Raw genomic sequence first — 12,328 nt, forward strand, 5'->3', positions numbered from 1 at the left:
TAGACTGGTCACAGAAATTCATACATCAATCCGTTTGGTTAATTTCAGAATAATCATTTAACATCAACATTTCATACAGAAGATTCTTATTCTAATCATAAATAACATTTATTCTAATCAACATTTTGATTTGGACAGTATTATAGTATAAATTGGGAATGAGACAGTTTTGGGCATGAGCCTGTTGTGCCTTTCCTCATGTTAAGTATTAAATTTGTATACAATGTGATAAATATTTGACAAAAAATGATTATTGCTGCTCTTATCAATGATAATGCTTGTATCATGATCTTGCACGCTTTTATTACATTTTGTATATGTTGTATATTTACATGTTGTATATTTCTATTAATGAATAATTTTAACAATGATAAATATTTTTATGTTTTGTACTTCTTATCCTTTTTGAAATAATTTATTAGTTTTAGAAGTAATTATATCTTCATTTTCATTTTAAAGTCAGTGGCACAAAGAATCATTTAGCCAATTTTTTGACTGCATTCAAAATATCTGTTCAGTAATGTAAACAATGTTGCAACCTCTAAATTTGATGGTTGACTCCAAACAATTTATAAATCATTCGCAATGAGTTACAATTTTTCAATAAATAATTCCTTCAAAATATGCCATATAGAACGGTGCTCTTATCTCAGTCTCAGCTGTAGATAAGTGAGCTTTATCGCTTGGCAGGTAACAGTACATTTGATACTCTTTCTAACTTTTAACAATAATAATATCTTCTATTTCTTCAATTTATTCCATTTCATGGTTTCAATAAATTCAGAATGTCACACTATTTATAGTCAAAATTCTATGTACAATTCATGATTTTCATCAATTTATGACAGTTATCTGGCTTACCTATTTCACTATATTAAAAATTCTCATTAACTCAATCTAGTGGGATTGACTTGATTATTTTGATAATCTCACAGTTATCGAATTCTTTCTTTGGGTGAGATGATTGATTGATTGATGATCGGATACAAGCTAACAGTATCAGAAAAAGACTTGGAGTCAGTAGAGCCATTCTACTAAGAATTTATTGGAAATGAGGAGGGAATGGGGAGTGAAACACCAACAATTCCAAGTAATCATTTTGTCGAGAACACTAATAAACTTCTGAATAGTTGTAAATCAAAGATAACTTTAGTGAAAAGAGTGTTTGAGTAACGAAGCTCCAATCAACTTCTGTGTTTGAAAGTATCGCAAAGGTTTCCGCTCGCAGAAAGATGTAGCTGAACTAAGCTCGAATCCCCAAGTTTGTTAATGGTGGGTGATAGAGGTGGGAAGGGGTGTTCCATCACGTAGTTCAGCTACTTGAAGGGAAGAACCGGTCGATCGATTAATCTTGACTTAGCCAAGTTCTTCGGAGAACTTTCAAGTTGACCCAATATTCCCATAGTTGAGACATATTTCAACAGTAAATTTGATTGTTGTACTACATTATAAGCGTGTCAAGAAACACAAGAAAAGATTCTGAAATTATCAAATTACAAGATTCTAAATGTTTTTATTTGATGAGCTATAATTAGATTAATTGAATTCTTTGTATTTGCTTCATAAGTCTTTACTTCTTGTGGTATGCGTAAATTCTGATACTATGCGTCAATTCCTGTAAGGAATAAGGATCACTTTCAAATCGAGGAAAAGCTAGTATGAATTGATTACAAGGGCCGTATCTATAAAAAATTTCAAGAATGTTTTCAGCAGAAGAAGTTTCTTGCCTGGCAACCAATAACAAGTACCAAGAATCTTCCATAAATACAGCCCAAAATTTTGATCTCGAAAATATTTTGATAGTCTGTTGTATTGGAACTCGTTGAGTGAGAACATGATTTCGAGTTGTTTACAAACTCAATCAACTAGTCGGTTCCCATCAAATCTTCCATGATATACTGTAGATAGAAACAATAATTCAATTAGGAGTCCGTAGGTGTTTCACTAATGATGTACATCGCAATCACATTTCAATTGTTTTAAAATTCAGTTGCTCTATTTGTACAATAAATGAAATCAATATTGATTTGTGAAAAATTTAGCAAGTGCATTGTGATGATTATCGTGGTCACCACTTCGATTGCATTTTTTGTAGTAAGCTTGTCGATTGCTGAAAGCAATTCCATCCCTCTCACTCGCTCTCACTCACGCTCTCTCTCTCTCTCGCACACTCTCTCTCTCTCTCCCCCTCTCTCTCTCTCTCACTCTCTCTCTCTCTCACACTCTCTCTCTCTCTTTGGAACGATCTGCCCAATGATGTTATTTTTGCGGCAACCTTGGGTACGTTCAGGTCCAGGCTCGATGCTCTCTTGAACGAGACTACTTAGATATGTTTTCGCCACAATCTTTTTGTAGATGTTGTAAAATACTTTTTATTGGAAATTTGCAATAATCGTTGTACAGTAACAATATTATTTTGCTCGTTTTGCGAGCGTTTGAGTATTGGAGCGTTTGATTGACACCTACTAATGGTAAAAATAATACCTAATGGCATCTTATTTTCGTTGATTGTATGTATTGTTATGTATCTTACATTTTTTATTAATTATTTTAGAGTTTGTCACGTTATTTTTTTATATTTAAATAACGATAAGCCTCCTGCTTGGCATCAGTCGGTAGAGCATGAAATATTTCAACAATTATAAAAATTAGGTCGTGGTTTTTCATAGGATACAGTCTCATGAAAATCTTTATAGGCCCAGATATGAGCTTCCACTATAATTCTGATAATTCATTAAAAAATATATATATATATGGTACTTATCCTATAGTATTGAGGAATAAAAAAATAAATCGCACACCATAAACAATTTAATACATATATTAACAAATATTGCAAAAAATAAATCAGAGCAAAAATATATAGAGCGATAAAAAATATATAATATAAGATAGAACAATAATCGAAATCAATAAAATATCACAGGCTAAATACTATTCTCTAAATTCTACAGCACGAAACGCTACCATGTGCTTTTATTTTATGATCATATATGCATCTATTTGCATGTAGCTGCGATATCAGCTTGCTAATACTTGTCGACTTGGACAATTCCATTAAAAATAGATTTCTTAAAAATCAGCTTGATAAATTGACAACCAATAATCCAAATATATATATTTAATTCTATGGTATCTAATAGATTTCTTTGTAATGAATATATATTTTATCTCAGGGTACGAGATTCGGCACCTGACGGAATAAATAGAGCAATTCATCTAGTGAATCAGAGCTACAACAAACTATCGCAAATTATATTGCAGAAATTAAAGATCATGTGAATATGTATTAACAGCCTAGATTTTATACTTCTTTGATTTAAAGGACTTCTGATATGTAGATTGACTCGTCATTTTCCAATAAAATACCTTTAATACTACATTTACTTGCGCAAGTATTTTTTACCAAATTCTTAATTCATAAGAAAACCCTTTCGACGAGCTAGCTTTGATTCTTATTTAATTTCGAAGCACTGAGGGCACCCTATCACTATTTCAATATTTTTCACTCACGTGTCGAAATTTTCTTATGAGCTGCTGATGTCGATCCAACTCCTGGTGGTCCTGGATTATTGTAGCCGGAGTCGTCTCTTCCAAGGGGTTACAAAATTATTTAAAAATGAAAATGACTTTTGCTTTATAAGAACATCACAAACTCTTATAAGAAATTTAGTAATTCAATTTAACTTTAAATTATTACAAGATATAGCAAGGTATTACGCTCTATAATTTTTAGTGACCTCTCATGGTGGCATTTGGCAGGCGAGTGTGGTTCTCGTTTCTCAATTTTACAATTCTCATTTCCGATTTTCAAATTTGCATAAAATTTGAATATTCTAGTCCTCCGCCATTCAATGCTCAAATAGACCGTGCCAAAATATTAAACTATTACTTATGTTATATATATAATAATTTCTTTGCCTTCGGGCCATATCCAAAACATAGACTATACAACAATTTTTTCATAAACTCTATTTATTTGTGAAAAATTTAGCAAGTGCATTGTGATGATTATCGTGGTCACCACTTCGATTGCATTTTTTGTAGTAAGCTTGTCGATTGCTGAAAGCAATTCCATCCCTCTCACTCGCTCTCTCTCACGCGCTCTCTCTCTCTCTCGCTCACTCTCTCTCTCTCTCTCTCTCTCTCTCTCTCTCTCTCTCTCTCTCTCTCTTTGGAACGATCTGCCCAATGATGTTATTTTTGCGGCAACCTTGGGTACGTTCAGGTCCAGGCTCGATGCTCTGTTGAACGAGACTACTTAGATATGTTTTCGCCACAATCTTTTTGTAGATGTTGTGAATACTTTTTATTGGAAATTTGCAATAATCGTTGTACAGTAACAATATTATTTTGCTCGTATTGCTGGAGTATTGGAGCGTTTGATTGACACCTACTAATACCTGTAAATCATACCTAATGGCATCTTATTTTCGTTGATTGTATGTATTGTTATGTATCTTACATTTTTTATTAATTATTTTAGAGTTATATAGAATTATTATCTATGTATTATTATATCGCTTATTATTATGAGAATTTAATAAAATCATGTTATGTAGCTGTGTTATCATTCAAGATGATTTGTAAAACTGTAATTTTGTAACCATGTTACCATAGGCGACAAACCTAGTAACAATTGTAAAATAAAATCTATCTAAATCTATCTCTCTCACACTCTCTCTCTCTCTCTCTCTCTTCTCCCTCTGTTCTCAAACAATAATGAAGCTTTTCAATTATTTCTTACTTGGAGAGAAGTTTAATAATTGAACTTTAGTATGAATAATAATAATCGTAAATTATTGACAGTTGATAATTTATACAGTGCTACGTATCATGAATGTAGGAATAATCTGTTCTTATTATGTTCCGATGCATTATTAACCTTCTTTAGAGATTTATTAACATAATTATGTCATGTAATATTCATGATTCGATTATATTTGCAAAAGATGGAGTTTCCATCTGCCTTTTCCTCACTCACCTGGTGGTTCGTATTTCAATCACGAATAGTAGGATCATCTATTCCCATCAATGGGATGAGAATTGAGGAATACCCTCATTTACAAAACATCTACAAAACCCTCAAAACAGTATTTTCTATCTCTTACAAACTTCAGAGAGACTTTGTGCTGGTTGCACAAAAGCCAGTTAAATTTTAATCGTGGTTAATTCCACCAGAACCAATCTGAGAGGCCGTCTTATCAAAAAAGCCTTCTCTGATTGGTTCTCGGCTTTTGTGCAACTGGGCCTTTGAATGGAGGGAAGACCTATTAGTAACAAATATTGATACAAGGGAATTCTTGAATTGTTGAAAAGAGAGTGAGAACTGAAGGAATTCACCCTCTGTGTCCATTAGCGAAGTTTTCGGGTCATGAACTTCCTCAACTGAATGGCTTGGTCTCGAAACTATGACAAACATTCATCCATTTAATGACGTGTGATAATTACTACAAGAGAATTGAAGTGGTAGTGAAACAGATATATGGTCAGACAGACTACTCTTATGTTCTCCGTGACCATTCCACTACATTGAAACTTACGTCGAATCATTATGACGTGAGTAGGAGCTTTTAATCAACTTCACACGAGTGGAGTTGAATGAGAGATTTCGTTTTGTAGGAGGAAGAAAGTATTTCTCGGGACTTTCTTCGTATCTTTCTACTTAATTGCAGTGGAGGCACTCCCTTGAGTTCTGCTGAAGATAATTTTCAATTTACAGAGGCAAAAGCAAAGACTACTGGGATGAGTTCCACTATTCCCTATTAGCGCTTGCTATATCCTCTTTCATGAAAACAAATCAAAATGAAATAGAGGATCTCTCTTCGAGATTAATATGAGGGTCTGTGGTAGATAAGTGAGCTTTTTAGTTCAAATCTTTGCCAAAAAACCACCAACATACAGCTAATCATTGTGAATCTCTTATTTGAGATTATTTAACAACAATCGCGATTTGTATTAATGAGCATGGCCTTGGTGAGTCAGAAATTCAATATGAAGCAGTGTGAGCTGTGTGCTTGTGTATGCTTGAATTTGTTGTGAATAAGGAGCAATGGCTTAATACTCTTGAAGGGACTAAAGATATCAGCTCAATTATTGATTCCATTTGGAAAATACATTACAATTTTGACTATTTAAACACTATGTCATAGCAAATATACTATGCATTCTTATAATATAAAGTTCTTAGTTTTGAGAGTATTGGATCATTACTTATTGATATCAATTACAAAATTATGTATTTTGTTTGGAGTGATTCCAATTGGTTTCTTAGCACAGTTTTGTATTCTAAAAGTGAACGCACATACAGCAGAAATATGTATGCAGGCGGACGAACAAAAACCAAACGTCTTCATACGAATGTTGGCATAAATGATGAGGACATAATGCAAAAAGAGGGACATCAATGTGCGATGCAGCATTCGAACACCTGAGGAGGGATTCTTCCTCGAACTCTGTCATCTGCTATGTGCGATAGCCTTAAGAGAGATAATATGCTATTATTTTGAATGCAAGGAAGATCAAGAAGATAATTTACCATCAGGCCTACTGGTGCCTTGCAAATACAGAACAATTATGTTTCAATGAATCATTTTTCAAATAAATACTCCATGATTTTTATTCATCCAACTCACTAACAGACCTTATTACAACAGGTACCAATAATGTCAGTTCAAACTCAATCTTTAAAGCCCAGCACACACATTGATTTTTGTTCGTACAATATTTTGTCGTCCTTATGAATTCTCATATCATTATCAGATTGAACGGAACTTGACAAACATCATCTGTTTGAAATCATCTGTTTAATCTAATAGTATTTTAGGACGGCAAAATACCGTACGAACAGAACTTGATGTGTATGTGCGAGGCTTAACCGATGATGACTCAAGCATTAGAACCTGTGTTTTGTATGAATGAAAACATTTCAGTGAAATATATACTATTGTGTTTATATTTTGTTAAGAAAAAACTCTACATGTCTGTATGAATTATTCAATTATTGGGCCATACACCAATTGGTAAATACACCAAATATTGGTTTTTATATATGCCATCTTTCTTTCTTGGAAGGAAAACATTTTGATAGATTCATCATCTGTGGAGTTTCCAGCGTCTCAGTGCATTTTCAGAGCATTCTATGATATTATCAATTAATTGAGGTCTGATATACAGCCAATAGTTCACATTGGGAAAATAATAATCATCAGCCTAACAAAATGGTGATTGATGAAGGAAGAGAACAGAATATTAATCGACTGTTCAACTCCATGAATTTCCTATTCTGGCTGCTCTCTCACTGTTTCCATTCTTCCACTGGACTTTATGTACTTGCAACGCAATTTCTATCTCTTTTCCATTTGCCTCTGCATCCATTCTGAGCGCTGGAAGGAAGGTGAATTCAAGGGTAATAAATTTCAAGCGCAGCCGAAATTCCACTCTGTTCTTATTCGCCAGGCTTCCTTGTGCTCTTTTTTATTTCAACGAGAACAGGGAGAACTTAGGTGAGAACAATTTTGGAACTCTACAGTGGCAAAGTGTGTCTGCAGCGCTTCAGTCCATTCTATGGAAACGTGAAATTGAAGACAGTTCATCGGCTCAACTATAACTGATCATAAGATTTTTTATCATCATTATAGTACATAGTTAGAGACCAATCAAAATTAATTCTATTGACTCAAATTGATGAGAATTATTATAGATGGAGGTATGATTCATTGACTTGGATAATAAATTTGATATCTATAAATGTGATAATAAAATGTTTTAATATCTATAAATGTGTCATCTATAAGTGGGTTAATATTGAGAAATAATATAATATATTGTGTCATTTTTTATTCATTAACTTGATTTCTAAAAACAGTGAAGAACTCAGATTTTCTCAATGAGACTCTAGTGATCACGAAGTTCAATTTTATGAGTCAATTTTTATCGTGAAAAATTTATTTTCCCATTGGAAAATTGGAGTTTGCTTACGTGCGTCCGGGAAGACGCAGGGTTGAGATATTTCAACTGTACTGTTTAACCATTAGAGATGAAAAATACTCTAGTATTTGGGAATATTAAAGCTTGCATTTCCTCTTCCCACAGAACTATGTCCCAACTCAATTTGATAGGTGTAACAGTCGTTTCCAATGGTGGAGAAAAAGAGTAATTTCACGACCTAATATTAAGAATCCAAAGATAGCTTTGAACCTCAAGGGCTAATTTGAAGCGTCAAATTTGGCAAAATGTTAGAATCTACCAGATATGGAACTTGACAAACAGAAATGATGTATTCAAAAACAAAAAATCGTACATTCAAACATCTATGTATATGTACAAAGTATACAAAATTTATGAAATGTTTGATTCATCTGATTCTTTGAAAATGTGGCAAGTTCAATATTCTTAATAGAATAAAATGCTCATCAGAGTAGTATATAATTTGAACTCGTAAGGGCTGTGAAATATAACTGGGAAGCTGATTACCCCAATTGAAATATTCTAGTCGAATGTGAGAGAAAAAAGGAAATTTGCTGGAAAATTGGAATATTCATCAATTAAGTCACAGTTATGCAATATTATAAGGTAAAGTTTATACAGGGGAAAGTTCGATAGCTTGGTATGACGTCCAATATAATTTGAGCGCATGCTGTGTTGGTGCCACTGCAATGAACCGACAGAATACTTCATAGTTTTGCTATAGAATCGCAGGAGCTCTGTTATGAATCGTTACCTTATGTAAATAATATCATACTATCAAAATTCTATAGGAATTGATATGAAAAAAGTTCTTGATATGATCTTTATAAGTTGACTAGCCGTCAGGCTCGCTTCGCTCGCCTTATCCATCTAGCATTTTTCATTTGAGCATGCTTCATTCCATCAGAAAGTCAAAGTACTGAGAAAACGCAGAAAAGCTGAAAAAACGCTTATTTTGGGCGTACCTTTGATGAAATATTAAAATCACCTCATCACAAAGTTTTTAGTTCCTAGCTAAACTTCTGTACCAAATTTGAAAATTTTCTGTCTATTACTTGATGAAATAACTGAGAAAACGCAAAATTACGCAATTTATATTATAAAACTTTAAAATGTTTTCAGTTATGTGCTCTCTCTCTCTATATATATTTATATATATATATATATATATATGTTGTGGCCATTCTTGAATTGAGCGTGTTGATGTAGCACTGTTCCGTGCGGTGCTGCCTCCTGGCGGTGGATTGTCGAAAACTGTCATCAGCCCAGGCTTTCTTATCAGTCGGGAAAAAACAGACTGAGTCAAGAGTGTACAAAGCCAGACCGTACCGGCTCACTTTATTTGTTATTTGTTATTTGTCTGGCCGGACATTATATGTCAATAATTGATTGAAGTGTTTAATGAATGTTGTGAATATTTGGGAGAAGCAAGGAGCAGTGAAATTAATATTGCCAAGCAGCTTGTAATCATTGCCAGGCCACAGTATCAGAGTATCAGCCTTCTGCTTCTTTTTTCTTCTCAATATTCGCTATTCCGTGGTACTTGTATTTGATCAACAGTATTAGTATGCTTGCATCAATGGAGCCGAACCGCCTTGACCATCTAATACAGCGTTATCCTATTGTTCATAGCGCTCGACTTCTTCACTTGATTTTGTTTTTCTTTTATCTCATATGATTTCTATATTTCTTTTCTCATTTCTTTCTTTGTGTGTGTGTGTCAGTATGAATGTGGTAAGTGTCTTTTTTGTATCTTCTTGTTGTTTCGCCGTTTCACCCCTCTCTTCTGCCTTGCTGCTTCGTCGCAGCCACCTTGTCTATACAGCAGGATGATGGCGCGGCCGCGCTGAGTGTCGGCGATGCCCTCAAGCGGGCTGTCTCTCCTTTCCCTGATCGTCTTAAAGTCGCTCATGTCAATGCACAATCCCTTCTCTGCCATATAGATGAATTTAGGCACACTTTCGAGGGCAAAGATTGTGACATCATTCTTATATCTGAAACCTGGCTAAAACCGACAATCCCTAATCGACTTGTCGCACTAGAGGATTATGTGCTCATTAGGAATGACCGGTTACACAAGAATGGGGGAGGGGTTGCCGCGTTTGTCAAGCGTTCTCTGTTGCCTGTTCATAAGTTTTCCTCTGATACCTCCCGTGCAGCTAGACCTGAATACATGTTTATTGAGGTAAAGTGTAACGGAGTTAAAATGTTAATAGCAGTTTGCTACAGGCCGCCTCATATTGGGTATATGTCAGAATTTGAGGAAGCACTACTTGAGCTGATGGTGCCCTATGAACATGTGGCTATCATGGGTGACTTCAATACTGACTTACTTGGACCTGATACTCATGACAAAATACAACTGACCACTATGTTTTTTGCGAATGGTATGACCTTGCTGCCTCTCCAAGCTACGCACCATACATCCACCTCTGACACATTGCTTGATCTTATTGCAGTTGCTGATAAGAAGTCAGCTGTGTGCCATGGGCAGATCCCTTTTCCAGGCCTTTCAGCACATGATATGATATTTCTTGTCTATAATATCAAGAGGCCTAAGCCTAAACCTAAAATAATCACTTATAGGGATTATAAGAATATTAACTACCACAGCTTGTTTAATGATGCAATTAACCTTGACTGGCTACACATATTCCATACTAACGATGTTAATGTTATGTTGAACATTTTGAATCACAATATAATCTCTCTTTTTGAAAAACATGTTCCTTTGAAAAATCGTAGAATAACCAGGGATTCTGCTCCATGGCTCACTGATGAGATACGCCAGCTGATGAGGGATCGAGATTATTGGTGCAAAAAAGCAAGAGCGTCAAAAAGCCCTAATGATTTCAATCATTATAAGCGTTTGAGAAACTCTTGCAAGCAAAAAATTAGAAATTCTAAAGCTACATTTTACCGAGACTTGATCTCCTCAAAGCGATCATCAACTTCATCTTTGTGGCGTGCTCTGAGGGAGATTGGGGCTGGCAAGGAGAGGCAGGTACCGACTGTTGCTCACTCGCTGGATGATCTCAATGATTTCTTCACTGACATCCCTGTAAGTTTGGACCAAGCTCGTGCTCACTTTGACTCTCTGCCTGATTGTCATCAAAATGAGGATTTCTACTTCTCCAATGTCACGGAGCAAGAGGTCTTCTTGGCTGTTCATAGAGTAAAGAGTAATGCTGTTGGTGCAGATGGTATCCCAATCAAATTTATCAAAATCATCCTTCCTCTCATCCTTCCTTTCCTCACTCATTTAATCAATACCTCACTTTTAACGTCGGTTTTTCCTGATGGCTGGAAGTCATCTATTGTGATCCCCTTGAACAAGATCCCTAACCCTCTCTCTCCATCTGATTACAGGCCTATTAGCTTATTGTCCGTCTTGTCAAAGGTTCTGGAAATCATTGTTCACTCTCATTGAGCACTTCGTTGTTCATGGCTCTGGATTGATTGGTGACTTTCAATCGGGGTTCCGTAGTGGTCATAGCACCACCTCTGCACTCCTGAGAGTAACTGATGACATCCGTAGGGCCATGGATAATAGAGAGCTAACAGTTCTAGTCCTAATAGATTTTAGCAAGGCATTCGACAGTATTTTCCATCCTACTCTACTCTACAAACTCAGAAAATTAGGTTTTTCCAACTCCACTGTGGCATGGGTGAGGTCCTATCTTCGGGGTCGGTGTCAGTGTGTGAGAGTTGGGGATGCCTCTTCACGGTGGCGTGAAGTGAACAGAGGAGTTCCTCAGGGTTCGGTATTGGGTCCTCTATTGTTCAGCATTTACATAAATGACGTGACAAGCACTCTACTTACGACCAGACATCACCTGTATGCAGACGATTTACAAATATACCGACACTGCAAGAAAAATGACTTTGGCGTCACAGTTGATGAGGTCAATGCTGACTTGACTCGTTTGGTACAGTGGACTGAGAATAATGGACTAAAAATTAACGAGACAAAATCGAAATCTATAGTGATAGGTTACTCAAGACTTTTAAACACAATTGACATATCTAACGGACCATACATAACATTGAATAACATACAATTGGAATACAGTTCTGACGTGAAAAATTTGGGACTGACAATGACAAGGACTCTTGACTGGACCAGCCACGTGACTCAGACTTGTAACAGGGTCATTGGGGGGATCATGACATTGAAGAGGATCTCTGACTTCATTCCCTTTCCTACAAAGGTTATGCTGGTCAAGACTCTGATTTTCCCAATCTTCAACTACTGTGACATTGTGACTCTTGACATGACAGTTCAACTTTTGCAGAGGATGCAGCGTGCACATAATTATTGTGTTCGCTTTATCTTCAACCTGAGACGTGACGACCATGT

The 12,328-nt window shown here is 35.5% G+C and overlaps 1 protein-coding gene across 1 annotated transcript in view; it reads left to right on the forward strand.

The window, feature by feature from the left end:
- The first annotated feature begins 10,174 nt into the window (after positions 1-10,174).
- Positions 10,175-12,328, forward strand: part of LOC111053010 (suppressor of lurcher protein 1) — a 128,191-nt gene continuing 126,037 nt past the window's right edge. The window contains exon 1 of the mRNA XM_039428195.1: positions 10,175-10,355. Coding sequence (XP_039284129.1) covers positions 10,175-10,355 — 181 coding nt within the window. The remainder of the gene's footprint in view (positions 10,356-12,328) is intronic.

This window comes from Nilaparvata lugens, chromosome 1 (genome assembly GCF_014356525.2).
Source record: "Nilaparvata lugens isolate BPH chromosome 1, ASM1435652v1, whole genome shotgun sequence".
Lineage (NCBI taxonomy): Eukaryota > Metazoa > Arthropoda > Insecta > Hemiptera > Delphacidae > Nilaparvata > Nilaparvata lugens.